Genomic DNA, 18,600 nt, shown 5'->3' on the forward strand with positions numbered 1-18,600 from the left:
TATATAATGAATATAGAACATAATATATGTGTGTATATATTTAAGAATATAAATTTATATATATAAATATGTATACATATATAAGAATTCCAATAAGGATTCCAACAACAATGAGTGAAACAGTGTCATTTAACCATAAAGTACACTAATTTTAAAAATTAAGTGAAAATTTTGTATATTCTATGTGCATATAATTATACTAAGGTTACTTAACACAGCACCTGGTTATGTAAAGGTAATTGAAGTTTTATCATGTAAATATGCAACATTGAACCACTAATGCAGCCCTTGAAAATTACCTTAATTAAAAAAACAATGTTTTCATTATCTGGGATTCATCACTTGCTGGTGGAGCTTTCAGATTACCCTCAATTTCCCACTACCTTTTTTTGGCCAGGGCTGCTGCTTCTGGCATTAGGGGTTTGGGAACAATGGTAAGAGTAAAAGGAATAGAAGAAAAATTGACAGAATCATTCCTGTGGTAGTTATATTAATGAATAAACTTGAAAAGATTTAGATAAACTGCAGGGCTCATACTATAACAAAATGCCAGTCATTTCAAGAAGCCCTCAAGCTTACAGTTAAATGAGTATCTGGGAAAAGATTACAACCTTTTTTTTTTTTAAGATCTTATTTAATTATAAGAGAGAGAGAGAGAAAGAGAGAACACAAGAGGGTTGAGGGGCAGAGAGAGAAGTAGACTCTCTTCTGAGCAGGGAGACCGATGCGGGGCTTGATCCTGGGACTTCAGAATCATGACCTGAGCAGAAGGCAGACTCTCAACCGACTGAGCCACCCGGGTGCCCCAAGATCAACAGCTTTGGAGCATATGTGGGCCAAGCGCCGTGCTTTTACTTCTATTAAAATGGCCTCCCTTGGGTCTCATGACAACTCTGACAGTGAATATAAGGGGCATGAATTTTGGAAGTCAGAACTGGACTAAGATCCTGGCTTTGTCACCCACTTGGGCAAGTTCCTAAAACTCTTTACCCTTGGCTTATTCATTCCTAAAAGGAAGATAGTTACCAACCTTGCAAGACCGAAATGATAAGATCAACAGGCCGGTCTGCATTCTCTGTGTGTTCTCCAACCCTCAGTCTTGTGTCTTCTGCCAGACCTCTTCTTGTGTTCAGCTGAGAGCTCAGGTATTTCTTTGCACTGTGAAAAAGTGATCTCTTTGATCACCCATCTTGAACGCACACAGTTGATTTCTTTTTGGAACCATAGTGAAGAATATTACATTTGTCCCTGTCGAATTTCATCTTTTTGGTGTCAGCATGGCCTTTCAGCCTATGGAAGGAATTTGGACTTTTGCATTGGCCTATTACCGTATTAAATACCCTTCACAGTGTTATGGTATTGAGAAATCTAATAAATGTTCCTCTTACGTCTGCTTTGATGCCGTTAATAAAAATACCGAATAGAGCAGAATCCAGGGGCAGAGCCCTGTGGCATTCAATCAGTGGTCCCCCCTACAGATTGAGACAGAGTCATTCATCATGTCTCTTGGGTGTAGATGTACAACCAGCTGTGAATCCAGTTAATTTTTCTCTCATAGAGCCCACCATCTTAGTTAGAGATAATGAAAGACTTCATCCAGTGCTTTGTTGAAACCAAAGACTCTAGATCTGTGGCATTCTCCTGGTTCTGTCAACCTCATACTAATAACCCTGTCAAAAAGGGGAAGAGAATATAGTGTGACAAAATCTTGCTTTTAATGAGACCACTGAAGTTCGGAAAGAAGAGTGGCTGATGGCACAGGGGCCGTTTGCAGAGGAAAGACACCTGACTAGTTGCTGAACACTTCTGGCTGTGGCATTGCACGGAGGAATGAACCAAGTAGCCAGAAAAGGCTCGGCCCTTGCGGTTCAGAAACCAGACTTAATCAAACACCAAAGTTATCATTTATTGAGATTCATTTTATGCCAGGCTCTGTGCTACAGGCTTTCCATGTTATATGAAGAGGTAAATACTATTTTTAACATTATTTTGACGAGTTTGGTGAAGCTGAAGAGGTTCAGGAGTTGACCCAAAGTCATAGATAGCAGGTGCCGGAATCAAGACTCACACCCATGTCACCCTGACGCGGAGCTCCGCTCTTCATCCCTGCGCCCTCTTGAGCAGATCCTGGTGCCTCCCTGGTAGTGATGTAATTGATGAGAGAACAGCGTATAGACAAGATGTCTGATCTGTTAACCTGCATGGAGAAGAATTCTCTCGTTATGGTCAAGGACTCCCCACCCCCCACCTCCAGCCCTTCCTTTCCTGGTATCTGGGCACTGGGAAACCTGATGATGGGATTGTGCTTCCCGGTGCTCATGCAATGGAAGGAAAGGGAGCTCTGGGGGCTACCTCAGAGGGCTCAAATGTGAGGCCTGATGGAACAGCCTCTACCCAGTGACGGACAATACCTCTTATGGAGCTTCCTTCTCCAGGTTCCAGCCCCATCTCCCAACCAACAGTGCTGCTAAGGCTGGGCTTTCTGGGAGTGTTTATCCATTGTTTTACCATTGGGATCTGCCCTCCACATTGGGATCTTGCTTCCACGCCCACCCTACTCTGACATACACCTTCTTTGTTTAGCCAGGTGTCAGGATCAGAGATTAAGTGATAGATTGCCAGTCTATTCCATTGGCTCTTGCCGGGCCAGAAAAGTCATTCTGTCTCCATTCACACTATGGGTGTGATTAATTTAGTGCTTCGAATGCAGCCCTGTTCCCAAGTGTCTAAGGGAATCTCATTATCACCACCTGTTAGCCCTACAGAATCTATGGGGGCTCCTAGTGATCACTACCTTCTCTTCAGACATGCCCAAAGTATTGCGGGAACCATTTAGAAAGCATAAGCATTCTTACCCCAAAATGTCATGACTAGGAGAATTAAGACACTTAAAAGATAAGTCATAAAAGACACTTAAAAGTTTAAGACACTTAAAAGGTAAGTTCTAAGTACTAGTGTGCTATACACCTGTAACAAAGAGTGTCCTACTCGACCAGTAGCCTAGAAGTAAACAGCACAAGCCCCCAGAGCAAAGCTGCCCTCTTGGTCACATTTCCTTTGAAATATACTAGACACCCTGCAGTTTATTGGTTGCCCACCGTTTTAGCTGGTTCCTAGTACCCTCCAGTGGGACAGTGGTTTCTGTCTGACGCAATCTGAATTACACCCTTCAGGAATGGCCTGATTTATACTAATGCTTACTGAATACTGAGTGCTTTCTCCCAGAGTTTTTCATTTTTTTAAAGATTTAAAATTTTTATTTATTTATTTGAGACCAAGAGTGAGAGCACAAGCAAGATAGAGCAGCAAAGGGAGAGGAAGAGGAAGAAGCAGGCTCCCTGCTGAGCAGGGAGCCCGACACAGGGCTTGAACCCAGGACCCTGGGATCATGACCCGAGCCAAACGCAGACGCTTAACCAACTAAGCCACCCAGGAGAACCATGTTTTTCATTTTTTTAACAGCTTTATTGCAATATAATTTTAGATCATAAAAGTCACCCATTTTAAGTATACAGTTCAGTAGTTTTAGTAAATTTGTACAAATTGTCCAACCAATAATGCAATCCAGTTTTAGAATATCTTCATCACCATAGAAGGTTCTTTCATGGTTGTTGCAGTCATCCCCACTCCTGTTCCTATCCTAGGCCACCGCTGATCTGCTTTCTCTAGAAATGTTATATAAATGGAGTCATGCTACATGTATGGCCTCTTGTACGCAGTGTACTGTCTTTGAGATTCACCCATACTGTGGCATTATCTTTTGTCTTTTCCTTTTTATTACCGAGTAGTATTCCATTGTGTGAATATATAGATTTTACTTACCATTTGCCAGTGGATGGGACATTTGGACTGTTTCCAGTTGTTAATTATGATGAATAATGCTGTTTAAAAATTCATTTATAAGTCCCTGTGTGCTACCTAGGCATGGACTTGCTGGGTTCTATGGTAAGAAACAGGGATATAATGTGAGATTCTGGCAGTTCTCCAAAAAGTAGATGTGCCACTTTACATCTCCACTAGGAAGATGAGGGTCCAGTTTCTCCACATCTTCACCATCACTTGATGTTGTCAGTTTTTGTTTGTTTGTTTGTTTTTTAACCATTCTAGTGGGTATAGATTCCCATTCTAGTGGGTATGATTCCCAGTTTTACTGTTACATGATTCTCCAGGAGATATGGAAGTAAAGGGATCATTAAAAATCTGTCTCTCAGTATCATCTTGCTTTCTCATCTTGAGCTTGTCCTTGGGACCCACAACATCTGTTTTCCCTAGAAATACTTTTTTAAACCCCTAACATTCTTTTTTCCCCCACACATGGATGAACACCTGATTCTAAAGTGCAGTAGTAGCTGGCTAGGCTAAGTAAAATCCATGGGTGCACTTTTAAACCTTCATTTTAGCTAGTTTGAGGTAGCTTTTTACCTCCTCCCACACCACGTTCTTTTATCAGAACTACTGACAAGCAACAGAATTGACTGGCTTGAATTCACTGCATCTTTCACTATTCTACCCACTGAGGGAGGGTGTTATGTCATTAAAGTAGCTACACAGCAGCACGAAGGAGGCAGCAAAAGGAGCAAAAGAGACCATTTATGATCCAAAAACTGAATAACCCTCACTTGTTCCTTCAGATGGAATTTGTCAAAGCTTCTCTATACAAATATGGGTAGTCATGTATTTTGCATATTGAGTTTAATGTGTAGTATGTTGGCATCTCTTAATAATGAGGTTTTTTTAACATAATATCATTTACAATACTGAGAACGTGCATCATACAATATAATAGATGATAAGCTTTATGATCTCAAAAACGGAACGAAAATCAGTTGAAAAATATCCTCAGTAGCCAAAAATTCCCCACATAGTTAACAAAACATAAGCCAGACTGTGGCCTCTCTACTTCTTAAGATGCAGAGCATTTTTATGTATTAATAATACTGCAAAGTGATTTTCAGTTTTCAAATGCTTTTAGCTCATGATCACATCTCCAAGAATAACTTCAGATGTGGGATATAGCGCATATTTCCCATTTTCTTTTGCAACAATTTTTTCCTTCAGTAATCCCAACGATTGGGTTATTGAGCAATGCAAACCAAATTTCTCCTATGAAAACCTAATTTGCAGCAAGCTGTACTTAAAAGTAACTTACAGGGAAATTAGTTAGGAACTGATTGGTTGGTTGGGTTGTTTGTTTTTTTAATCTTCTGGAGTGATGTTTATAGGAAAATATAATCAGAAAATTAGTACCTTCATCAAGAGGTAATTCTGAGAGCTTTACAAATAAACCTAAGATTCTCATTGATTACAAAAGAAGGCTTTCTACCTCCAGAACCCTTAAATGCTCAGAGGCAATTATACCATTAAGGTCTCTCTTTGCATGCAAAGATTGTCTCATTTCCTCATAATTAGTATTTCCTGTTTATTGAGACAGACTGTATTCCGAAAACCTACATCCCCCCCCCCTTCACTCTCTCTGTCCTTTGCTCTCTCTGGGGCTATATAACTTGGAACCTCTTTTCCTCCCCTCGGGCTGGCACAGTTGTATTTTGATGACATCTCTTATACAAACTGCTATGTGCTGATGATTTAGTAGCAGTTGCTATGGAAAGTATTAGCAGAAGGACAAGAAAATCTGGAAAATCTAGTCAGAGGGATTTTTTCTTTTTTTTTTTAATGAAGTGTTAGAGATAAAGAGAAGGAGTTCCAGATGATAGGAGGTAAGTCAGGTTTCCATCACTAGTGGCAAGACTGTAAAGGAATTAGGTGCTAACGCTCAGAAAGAATAGAAAACTGTATCGTAGAAGCAAAGAGCAATAGGATGTAGATGTTCTTTTCCTCTTTGTCTTTCAGAGGTGGCTCCCCTATTCATTGTCCACAGCAGAGGGGATCAGATTTGAGATTTTAGGGACACCCCTCCAAGTGGTACTTGTGTGCTAAGTGCTCTGAGACTCTGGGATGCACTGACACCCTCTCTGACGTTAAGTGGGTAACACAGCTCAAGCCGGGATATCCCAGTGTCAGCAATTCAGAGAGAGGTTGCAGTAATCCAAGGGGAGAAAGGAAAGCTTCAGGTGAATCTTGACTTCATCGTTGCAAGGTTCTAAAAAGGAGAGCATGACATTCATATCCGTATTCATAGGATATGTGGAAGTATTGTATATTTAAGCCACAGTTGGGAGCCTGGAGGAGATGTGGCTGGAGTTAAAAATATTTTAGATTAACAAGAGAGAGGAATGGGGAAGTGAAAGGCTTGGTTCTTGATCTAAAATCTACTGAGAGATATTTATAATGACACAAATAACAACAGTAATAGTAAAAATTTTGCTGATAGGTTTATTCAAGGATAGGGTAAAAAGCTTCAAGTTTCTGTTATACTTAAAAGAGAAATCGTGCCTTGGGTCAATGGTTTATGATTTCTGGAACTTCATAATCATTCCCATTCAATGCACAGAAATCCCTTTTAGTCTTGGTATGCTGTGTAAACACATCTATTTAGATAGATGGTTGGATGACAGATATGTAAGTGGATGGATGGAGGGAGGCATGGAGGGTTGAATGGATACATAGATACACACACATCTAGATAATATACAGAAGATATACAGAACATTTTAAAAATATTTTTTTCCATCTACTGGATTGAGAGCCCTAGAGAACTGAATGATTTTTCTTCCTTGTGGCTTACAAATTGTGTAACGTGGTAGTTATATAGGAAAGACATCCAATAAATGTGTGTTGCATGAGATGATTATTATCCCTTTGCTATCCCTCAACTTTGATACCAACTCAAAGAAGTTAAAGATCACCTCGCCGGAAGAAGAACTAGGGGGAGAACAAAATGTCATGATGTTCTGCTTCAGAGCTCCTCCTATCCACCATATTATACTAGACGTGGATTATTACAACCCGAGAAATAGGAGAGAAAATGTCACAGTCAAAAATCAAATGCAAGTTCAAACGAGGATTTCTGGCATTGTGGGAGTTGAAATTGGATGACACACAAGACACGTTTGCCTGGATGCTTTCAGGTGGCAAGTGTTTAGAAATTTTTACTGGGGAGCAGGGGGAGGGGGAGGAATTTCACATTTCATGGCAATTTTAGTTCTGCAGATGAGAACAAAGCAGGTAAACTTCCAACTCAACTTCCATTCTGGGCATTGAAGAGCGTCCGAATTCCTCGGAACACTCGCCGCGTGGTTAGCAGCCGCTGCGCTGAAGCCAGGTGCACGCTCTCGTCTGGCTTAGTGGGCAAACACCTAGAAAAGCAAAGGGGGAATTACCTACCCCGTTAAAAGGGAAGGACGGTTCCAAAGGCGGGATAAAGCTGTTTTGCCCTAAATACCATTTCAATAAAAATCCCCCTCTAAATAAGAAAGCTAGAAATAAAAGGGAGGCAGTCCCACGGCGGTGCTATGGCGAGTGGCCGGCCTGCGCCGCGGCGCTGCTTGCGTGATCCCCGGAGCATTCCGCTGCAGGTGCTGGTTCACGTCTGTCAGCGAAGTCTGAGCCCCAAACTGTAACCCACGCAAAATGTGACACGGAGGAACAGTAACGTGGACTTGTGATTTTCCCTGGAGGACTTGGCCCAGCCCGCAATAAATGGATTGAGATTTCGTGCGGAACATGGAGACAGACTGTCGCTGCATGGCTTTTTTCCTTCGTGACCATGCGCATTGTTGCAGTTTTCTCCAGTGTTTTTTTATTGTGTCTGTGCAAATACGGCCGTGAGGATGGAAATGGTGGTAGGGTAATGAGTTGGTTTTTTGTTTTTGTTTTTGTTTTTGTTTTTTAGTACGTGGAATGTTTGCTATCTGGAAAAGAATCATAGTCTAGGGGCGCCTGGGTGGCTCCGTGGCTTAAAGCCTCTGCCTTCAGCTTGGGTCATGATCCCAGGGTTCTCTGCTCAACAGGGAGCCTGAACCCCCCGTCTCTATGCTTGCCTCTCTGCCTACTCTTGAGATTTCTGTCAAATAAATAAATAAAATCTTAAAAAAAAAATCATAGTCTAAATTTCCAACAGTAAAGGGGAATGGTTGATGAATTACGCCATGCTTCTCTAAAGCAGTAACTTGGTAATATGGGGTTATTCAAAATGTCTCCTGAGAGCTGGATATGTAGGAAAGTTTTTTGGCTTTAATATTGCGTGAAAAAAATGAAGGGAAAACTGCACTTATGTTATGGCTCCTATAACATATAATCATGGGGACAACATGAAAAGGAAGTATATCTATATGTTCATAGCCTACGGAGAACTTGTTCCCTTATTCCTTTTTCTGTATTTTCTGTCTCTACAGTGGGAAAGCAGTATTTTTATTATAATCAAAACATTGTTTAATTTTTAAATGCAGAGAAAGAAAAAACATGTTCCGTTTATATCACGTTAAATTCACATTCAGTTTATATTGTATTGAAAAGAAAAAAGGGAAGTGTCAGTACGCTGACTTTCACAGGCGCTATGACATAGATTGAGACGTGAGGGTAAAGGCAGGCTATTGTCTAGCAGAATTCCTGCAGCTAGACCCAGAAACGTGAAAGACATAACATTGCAGTGCTGTCACTCCACACAGCTATTCTATTGGCAGGATTTGCGGCAGGGTTTCTGAAGATGTCCTGCGTAAGTGATGATCCTGGAGAAAATTCCTAGAGGCAGCTACTACTCTGATGAATGGATGCCGAGATGAGGCAGGCCCGTGTCGGTTCCACAACATTCCTTGCCTTTGGCCCATATTTCTCATAATAGTTGTAATAAAAACCATTAAGAAAACATGCAGTTACTTTTATTCCTTATCAGAATTCAGCAGCTGGAACCACATCCTTATGCTCGTGTGTATAATAGTTTTTTCTTTGCTAATAGTTTGACTGTATAGTTATTCATGTCCAGTTTCTTGGAGTTTCCTCTGTGTATTGCCAAATAATCCATGGCAGAAACTCAATATTGATTTTTGAATTGAACTAAATTGGTTCAATATCTAGAATAACTAAATTCCTGCTATATTACCAGTACTTTTCCTCATTGTCCCCATTGTTTTCCTTTGATAAGCAGTTCACTTAACACCCAAACAGTAATGAAAACCGTACAGAAATCTCTACCACGGTAATCATTCCTCTAGCTTTTTGAAAACCAAAGCTTGGCAAACTGACTGGTCATCAGTTATGGTGCCTGGGGTGTCAGGATTCCATTACTACCCCGTCTGCTTACAACGATGATCGGATATTAAGTTGTTCTCACACGAGGCAAACCCAGTTGCCTTAGGACTTGACTTTTCCCGTAATGACTGTCTTTCTTCGGAATAGTCTCTCTGTTATGGTCTCGCCAGTCGGATCTCTTAATTGTCAACTTGGGAGATTTGTGGTCAGATGCCGCCCTCCCTAGCACTAATATTAGCCAACTTGGATCGAATCTTGGACTTCCCGGTCCTTTGCCTATATCTGCATCTGAGCTCTTTTGGCCTGGAGCTTTAACACTTTTACAAGCCTAGTCCAGAACGAAAGCTATATTATTTTAATGGTTTCAGATGATCAAAACCCAATGTAAATGCTTTCAAAGTGATAGTTCAAAATAAAAACACCATTTTAAGAAGCCTCCTAACACGTGACCAATAGGGTAGCTGAGGCCAAATGGTGCAGAAGTTGATGGCAAGAAAAGTGTGGGGAGTGGTAAAGAGCGGGTTAAGAATCAGGTGCATGTCCCAGCCATCCTGCCACTAGCAGTGTGACCTCGGTGTTTCTGTCTCAGGTTGCATCTCTAGACTAAGAATGATAATGTTATTAGAAGGATTAAATGAGATACTTGCACATATGTAATGCACCTGGCACAGTTGCTAGCACAAATGTTACATAGCAAATGTTCAGTAAATGGTAATCATCGCTAACTTGGGTAATATGGGATCATTTCTAATAAATAAGGAGTTACTCAAATGCTTTTGACATGAACCATCACTGTATTAATTTGTTCATTCTCTGTATCTATCTGTTTACCTGATGTCGTTTGGAATGTAGGTGAGGTCCGGAGCTGAAGGCCAAGAAAGAATTCATAAGACATCTTTGGTGCAAAAAGGTGGTTTTATTAAAGTACAGAGCACAGGAACAGAACTCTTGGGCAGAAGGAGCTGCCCTGGGGTCATGAGGAGTGGCCTATTAGATACTTTCAAGTTGGGAGTGGGTTAGGGATAGTGTAAGCTTCCCAAGTATTTTGGAAGCAAGGTTTCCAGGATCCGGAGGGTGCTAGCTATTGTTGGCAAAGGTCATTTATTATTGTTTCATAAACCCTCAATGATGAGACCCCTCAGATGTCTGCCCGGTGGGCCATATTCTTGGAGGATGATTGCCAACACATATCTTAGGGGGTAGAGATTAAGGAAGTTTCCAAAGGAATGTGTTAGACTTACAGGATCCTGGGGATTGGGCTAGGATTGCCTTTTGCCCTTAGCAAAGTATAACATGGAGGAAGCTGAGTCCCTAGAGGAGGGTCACTCTGCCTGTTCTAAGGACTTGACAGTGGACTGTAGGTAGTAAGGAAAATCAATAATTTTTTTTTTCTTTTCATACCCTCTTCTGGGTAGTTCTGTGAAAGAGGCAGAAGTGGAGCTCCAGGGTAAAGAGTGCCTCAGTTTACCTCCTGTCGGGGATTAAATAGTGTGCAAGAGAGGATAGCATCCATTCTTTTACATTAGGTCCTCGTTTTAAGCTAATAGCTAGAAACCAGACCCGTTCCTACCAGTACATGTCACTTCAATGGGAGTTTTTCCAAGGTTAGCCCCATCTCTGCCTGCAAAGCACCAGCAGACTTGCGTGATGAGATGAACTTTCTAGAAATCATCAAGTCCCTGTTGTTGTGGGTCAGGATTTCCATGCTTCCTAAGAGTGCGGCCCACCATGCAGGTTGCTTCATATCTCTGGCCACCCTGTGCCTGTTATTCTCACAACCTCAGTCTTCATCTTCCCAACAACGCTGGGATCGGCAACAACTTCCTCACTTTGTAGGTGAGAAAACTGAGATCGGAAGGTCCGGTCACATGCCCCAGATGGAATCACTGGAGAGTAAACCAAAAGCAGCCACAGGGGTTACACCAGCTCAGTCTTACCACAGTTAATTCGTTATTCACTGTCAGTTATTTGTCGGAATGATTTTGAATGTCTTTATTATTATAAAAAACATTTCTTAGCAGGACCCAGGGGCCTGCGGTAGCAGCGTGAGCATCAGGTCCAATTAGCCACTGGGAGGAAGCCAGTGGGGATTTTATGGGAGGAATTTATATTCAATAGAAGCCTTTTGGCAAAGTAATTGAGAATGTGAATAAAAGGGAATGAGAAAATGTAGTGTTCTTTAGACTTGCAAATACATTTGAAAAGGTTAATGTTGTGTTTTTCTGAGATGGAGGAATTCTTTGATCTTGATGCTTCAGGAAAAAAAAAAAAGAAACAATGCAAAAATATCAGGGCATCTCTCTGGATCATTTAAATAATGTTGCCTGCAAGTCCTGGGCACTGGGACCACACTTATTTTAGCATATTTATAAATCCTCTGAGGAGTATATGGTGAAATTCCAGATTTCAAATTTCCAGATGAAAACTGCTAAACTCCTCTAGGTAGTGAAGTGCCAAGCTGGCTAATATAAATGCAGAAAGACAACCCAGGGTTACGCGAGTGGCAGCATTCTGGACAGCAGATGGGCTTCTGCGTGGACAACCATAGGGTAAGGAATTTAGGGAGAATTAAAACAAACCATCCTTCCAAGATTAAAGGGCTTTGAACCCTCAGCTAGACTGAAGCTGGTATATATTTTTGTCCCTAGTTATTCCTACTGCAGCTAAAAGGCCAGCCAGAAATCAGGAGTGCTTAGAAAGGGACATTGAAAAGGGGCCATTAAAAGCAGAAAATAGTCTCCTGCTCAAACGTGAAACTGTGGTCCACTTACACATGGAGTGTTGTGAGTGTTTTGCTCCACCAGCCTTAAGCAGCTGTGAGAAGACACAGAGATGGACTCAGATGCTCTGTGGGGCACAGGTGCTGTTTTAGGGGGGCCAACTGCAAAGATCAGGATGAAGGTTCACAAAATTATAGGGATACGGTACATGTGGACACTCACCTTGATTAACAGTTGGGGTCCCCATCATCGTCAAACTTGGGTCAGAGCGTAGATAGGAAAGGAATAGAGCACACCGCTGGTTTAAAGTCGGAATCAATTTAGGCAGAAAGGCCAATAGGCTCACTGACAAATAGGCAAATAAAAATTCAAGGATGAATGCCCAAGAAATACCTACCTCTCCCCTTTGAAACTCAAAAGAGAGTTGTTTTGGTTTTTTGGTTTTGTTCTTTTGGGGGGGGGGTGTTTTTAGATTACTTACACTATGGGTAGAATACTTTAGGAACTAATAAGCCAAATAGTCCCAGTTCTGTCCTCGTACTATACATGGGCAGAGAAGAGATAAATGCGTTTCTTATGAATGGATGTATAATACGCTGTTTCAAAAAGGCAGTAATACTTGGAGATGCACCTACACTTTGCAGTTTACCTTGGAATAAAATAAATTTTGGAATCCGGCAAACCTGATTCAAATCCTAAAGCCACTGTGTACTGGTCCTTAGATAGGCTACTTAACCACTCTGAACTCTAGTATCCTCTTCTGGAAAGGAAGAAGAATACCTTCTAGAGAAGGATGTTGGGATGGTGAAAGGGGAAGCATTTGTAAAGCTCCAGGAGTAACCCTGGGTTGTCTTTCTGCATTTATATTAGCCATTTATATTAGCCATGTCTTTCTGCATTTATATTAGGGAGGGGCCTGAGACTGTCTGCAGGTCTTGGCTTCCCTTTGTCATTTCTTCCACGGTGTGCCCTTTGCAGCACCCTCGGACTCCGAATCCCGACCGAGGGAGGCTCTGAGTCTTCCCCCAGGGGAACCGATCTTGATTCTCGTGCTACTCTGCTACTTTCATCAACATTAGCATTCATTCTCTCCTATTCATTGAGCCCCTATTGTTTCAAGCATTGCTTTAGGCATTTGGGGAATCATACTGATAAAGATAGATCAGGGCCCTGCTTGCAGGAGGTTTACCTAGGGGATATGGGACACACACACACACACACACACTCTGAACCTGTAAACAAAGTCTTTTCCGAGAATGAGAAAAAGGGGATCATAGAGTAGAGTGGGACAGGGGTTGAGGACATGGTTCTTTTAATGAGAGGAGGAAAAAGGCTTGCATGAGGAGATAACAGTTGAGCTCCAGAAGGACGAGAAGGTGTCATTTGAAAAGCTTAAGGGGAATGTCCCAGGTAAATGGACAAAGGGGATAGAGACCCCGTGGCAAGAATGAGTATGGAATGTTCAAGGAGCAGAGGAGACCAAAGTGAGCATCCTGAATGGAGGGACCCTAAGGTAGGCAGAGGGCAGCCAGCCCTATTGGGCCTTGGAGCCAGGTCAGGACTCGGATTTTATTTTAAGAGCAATAGAAGGGCGCCTGGGTGGCTCAGTCAGTTAAGCATCTGACTTGCATTGGGCTCCCCGCACAGCCGGGGGTCAGCTTCTTCCTCTCTCTCTCTCTGTGCACACGTGCTCATTCTCTCTCCCTTAAATAAATAAATAAAATCTTTAAAAAAGAAATAGGAGCAATAGAAAGCTATTGGAGCGTTTTCTGCTGGTAAGGGAAGACTTGACTTCTCCTTTGGAAAGCGCTGTGATTGCCGAGTGGAGAAGTGGGCTCTAGGGCAGCTCGAGCGAAAGGAGCGGTTGCTGCTCTGTTTTCTCGCCTCCAGTCCACTCCAGTGGACTCTGCCCGTGCCATTCCCATCTTTCCAGACTCGAGGGCCCACTCTGATTTCACACCGCATCTCCCAGGGGGCAGAGGTAAAGGCACAAATCCCTTCACTCTTCTGTCTTTTAGGACATATAAAATATTTTTTCTCAAACGAAATATTTAACCCAAATATATGTCGTTTCAGGTTTTAAAAATCAATTTGATTGGCCACAGGAAACGTATTTTGGCATCTCTGGGAGACAGGCTGCACGACGACCCACCCCAGAAGCCCCCTCGGTCCATCACCCTCAGGGTAAGTGCCCAGCTGGTCCGTTTTGTTCTCCACTCTTATCCTCAAAAATGATCTTGTGCAATAAAATACAATGACCAATGCAATGGATCGGGACGTACAGGCTGTTTTCCATGTAGCTTACCTTATTTATATAAAAAACAATCTCACTTTTGATTGTATTTTGTAAGATGAGATTTGTTTTTCTCAATTAGTTAAATATCTATTTTTGAGATTTTAGATGCACATCTGACAAACCACCACCTTTAAAGAATCGCTCCCTCTCCTCCCTTCCCACACGCCCATCTGCACCAAGTGAGAGGAAATGAGTTTTCTGTCAAAGTCCTCAAACCCACAGGAAAGAAATCAATGGAGGACCACAATTAAGGAAGGATCAATTTAAAGCTAACCTTAGGGTCTTCTGGTTTTTAGGCAGTGCAAGCTCGTCAGCCTTACCCACTTCAAAAATGAAAAATAGAGACTCCAGAGAACTTTAAGAAACGAGTTCAGCTACATTTTAGGATGATGGGGCAGAACAACTAGAGAGAGAACCCACAGAAGGGAGAGAAAACTGAAGTGGAAGGAGAAGGAAGGCCAGAAGGGAGGAGCAGAGTGAACAAGAAAACGACAGCTGATGGCCAGCTAGGTGGCAGCGGCAAGGAGCCCGCAGCCGGCCCTGGTTTTGTGAGGCCTATTGGAACTTTCCAGAAACTCCTCAGAAAGCCAGGATCTCCATGACTGCTGGGAGAGTTCCAGCTCTGTTCTCTTCAGTTAGTCCTGCACTTGCTTCTGACTCCTCTCCTGCACGTGGCCGCAGAGGCTGGGATCGAGAGCAGTGCACAGGAGCCCGGCCCTTAGGTGGAGCTAAGTTCCCACACTTGATCTTAGCCAAAAGGCGGAGAAGCGATTGGAACTGAGTTCCATCTAACGCGTGCAATGCCGCAGAAAGCCTCTTCTCAGTGAGCTTCAGCCAACAGCCCGCTCGCTACCACCAGCACAGCGGAGGGCCAGGCAGGAGAGGAGCTGCTAAGATTTGGAGTCTGATTCTGTTTTGAAAGGAGGATGAGCCATGTCAGAGAGCGCAGGAGATGTGCTGGAAGAGGGAATCAGAAGAAACGTATTGGGAGAATCGGGACACATTGGGACATTTGGAGACTAGTTGAGGGCTTTGGAAGCAGTGAAAGGAGAAATAGGACCTATTTTTCTTCCCAGGAAAGGAAGCCTCTAGTAAGTTAGAGGGGAAATAAGGCTGGAAAGAGATTATTGTCTTGCCTTCATTTTGCTACACAAAAGGAGGGAAAGATTTAGGTGCCGTCAGTGTAAACATCCTAAAATGCCTCTTTAGATGAGCAGCTCCACCAACTTATTCTGCTCTCTTTCCTTCCCCTCCTGAACCTCTCCCTCTGGCTCCCTGGAAGAAATTTAGGAGAACAACAAACAGACTAAAGACAGAGATTTCCCCAGAAAAAGTGCAGGATCTGAATCTGTCACAGGAGGCCCAGAACATCTGGGGGAGGAGTGGCCTGGAGACCCAGCACAATCCAACCCTCCTCTGACTTGCAGACACTTGAGCCCAGCCTTCTGCCGCCCCTTGTCTTCCTTCTGCCTGGTTTCCCTCAGCTTGAGTCATCTTTGCCGTTGACACGCATCCTCTGTCATTATATGCATTGCTCTGCAGTCTGCGTGTGACATGCTGTGTCTCCATGCTGTGTCCTCTACCCTGCCCCATTGCCACACCACCCTCTGATGGAGAATCAAGACCCGTTAGGTCCCATCGGGGCTCTCTGTTCATGTGTCTACCACGGTGAGGACACTCCGTCCGCATGAAAACATAGCACACACGATATGGTCAGGGGTGCCCAACGTATGTGTGCCTTCTCTCCTGAACTCCTCCGTAGCACTGGGTGCAAGAAAACAGAGCCTGATTGAGTGTCCTTTAAACTTTTGACCTAAAATACTTAGGGGGGGAAATATTGCCTAGATCACGCCATTAAAAAAATGGCGGAACGTCATCCATGTTTCAGCAATTGATTCAGAAATGACTCCCCACCCCCGCAATTTGTCTTGTCAGTGTTTCACAATTGTGAAAGCAAAGGTGAGCCACAAGAACATGGTATTTATTTCATGATGTATTTCCATTCAGGATCCCAGTGGTAATCACACTCCTCCTCAGTTGTCTCCATCACTTAGCCAAAGCACTTACACCACTGGTGGCTCCCTAGACGTTCCTCACATTATCATGCAGGGCGATGCAAGGAGGAGAAGAAATGAAAACTACTTTGATGATATTCCCCGATCAAAACTGGAGAGGCAGATGGCCCAGGTAAGGTGTTATAAGCCTCTGTGATGTTTTTGCCTTCCCCCATATCAAGTAATGCATTCTAATATTGAACACTGGCTTACAGTGAGCGGATGCCTGTTGTCCACCCAGCCGGAATTTTACCATTTTATGCTATGGCTTTCATTCCTTACTTGCTTGAACCAGACCGACACAGACCTTCCTGGGAATGGAATGTACACACAGACCCTTGCTCTCCATTCTTATGGGAGAAACTGTCCGATCTTGTTGCACCCAGAAAGTCTTTGGGCCAGAGAGGGTCACACCATGTAAGAATCGAATCATCATGAAAATGAATAATAAAAGTCTGGGTTATAAAATGTAGATAAATCGGTTAGATGACAGAGCAGAAGTTGGAGGGAAGCATTAGCTCTTCATGATGTTGTTAATTTCCTTCCAAGTTAACATGCTTGTACAAAAAAGCACCGTCTTATATTGTCACCTTGAGGAGTTGAAGGTGATGATGCTGCCTGACACAAAGAACCGAAAAAAGAAACCTTTCCTGTTTGGACCTTTCCAGGGTTTTGGTAGAGATGTCCGTGTCTAGCCTGCCCTCAGATTACTGCTCAGAAACTTGAGTCGGCCATAACCAGACCCCAGAGCTGTTCTTAACATGCATTCAGAGGGGCAGCTAGCTCTAGAGTTTCTCTGAGAATTCAAGATTTGGATTTGTTGACAACAACTGGCAGAATCAGCTCTTTTCATCCTCCTCCTAGGTTCAGACCGGTGTGTTAAGAGGCTTCTCTCTGCCTCCCACACCTAAGATGAGAATCTTGAGGTGAAAATTCGACTGTAATTGCTTTGCTTTGCTTGTTAAATATTTTTCTCAACTGTTTGGTGAGATTCTGTTTTGAAAAGCCTTTGGTAAACATTCTGTGCTGCCGCTCATGAAAGAAAAATGTGGAGAGAATGTTCTGGAAACCATGGCTATTCTGCCTGCAAATGCCCTGGAGATAGAGGGTCTGGTATATTGCAACTCCTTTCGGCTCTCTCAATATTGAATTGTTCTCTGGGTTCTTTGTGCAGGGAATGGCAATGTTAGGATTATGGACAATCTTTTATTGAAGGGAGATGAAAATGCACGAGATACAAAGAAATGAATAATTTTCCCTTTATCTCTTGTTAACTATTAGCTTTTAATCCTTATTTCTGTTTTCACTGATGTTCTTTTAAAGAATCTGAAAGCTTTTTCCCCAAGTTGTTCAGATATTTTCTGCTGCTTGTTAGTATTTGTGGATCACATATCTGGTTAAATTTCTCTAATGACAGCATTTCAGAGACATGGTTTGATTTAACTTTGAGCCATGTGGTCTTTATGTATTAGTACAAACTAGGTCTTTTCTGAACCTTTCCCTTCCCTGGGTGAAGGAGGATCCTTCATTAAAGACCATTAGCTGCTGTTGACTCTGCCAGCCTCAAAAACAGAATCACCTATCCGAGATCCTCATATGGTCTGTGAAATTTCTGCACATAGTACAGTTTTTTCAAAGAGGAACTTAATTCCCCATCTGCCTGCGTGTGAACATTCGGGTAATCTCGCACGATTGTTCCCTTTCTCTTCTTCGGGAGGTTCATAAGCTAGAGCCGGTATGGAATAGCCCAGATGTTTTTCTTGTCACTCCAGCCAGCAGGCATCCCTTTGAGGAGTGGTCTCACTCTCGAGAAAGTTGAATGAACTTGTATCTGGCCAGGTGAGAGAGGTCCAGAAACAGAAAGAGGCTGAGATAAGTGGGTGGATGGACGCAGTGAGCCATGGAGGGTCTATGTCTTTTCCTCTCATGTACTGTCTGCAGTGATGGAATGACTGGTGTAGACGTAGAACACAATCAGCAGCCGGGAGCATATTAGACCTTTCTGAAATCCTGCCACTAAATACAGCACTTTGGCTGCAGAGAAAATAGGAGATGGCACTGCAGGAACCTGATCCATAAGAAAAAAGGACTCGGAGATCACAACTCTTTCGGTTGGGCTAATTGCAGTTTTTTATTTGTTTCTCTTGAGCATGTTTCCTAGTCTAGAAATGCCAGAAATCGTGGAGAAATAAATGTGTTCCTTTAAAAAATTAGTTTCAAAACTTTAACCTGTCAAAATACGAAATACTCAGTGATTTTGTTGTTGAACGGTTTTATTTAAGTACCTTTCTACCACTCAGCCACTCAACGAATGCTTTTTCTTATCCTTCCTTTTCTGATCATCTGCTATAATGATTTTTTAAATCCCTTTGTTTTTTTAACA

The 18,600-nt window shown here is 42.6% G+C and overlaps 1 protein-coding gene across 20 annotated transcripts in view; it reads left to right on the forward strand.

Annotated features, from left to right (window-relative positions):
- Nucleotides 1-18,600, forward strand: part of ANKS1B (ankyrin repeat and sterile alpha motif domain containing 1B) — a 1,113,310-nt gene that overhangs the window by 1,016,250 nt on the left and 78,460 nt on the right. For 15 of the 20 annotated variants that reach the window (XM_082739199.1, XM_082739197.1, XM_082739179.1 and 12 more), the window contains 2 exons: nt 13,944-14,051; nt 16,171-16,350. In XM_082739199.1, coding sequence (XP_082595325.1) covers nt 13,944-14,051; nt 16,171-16,350 — 288 coding nt within the window. The remainder of the gene's footprint in view (nt 1-13,943; nt 14,052-16,170; nt 16,351-18,600) is intronic. The other 5 variants (XM_082739181.1, XM_082739189.1, XM_082739182.1 and 2 more) reach the window with 2 other exon arrangements.

Source organism: Mustela nivalis (assembly GCF_964662115.1).
Source record: "Mustela nivalis genome assembly, chromosome: 7".
Classification (NCBI taxonomy): Eukaryota; Metazoa; Chordata; class Mammalia; order Carnivora; family Mustelidae; genus Mustela; species Mustela nivalis.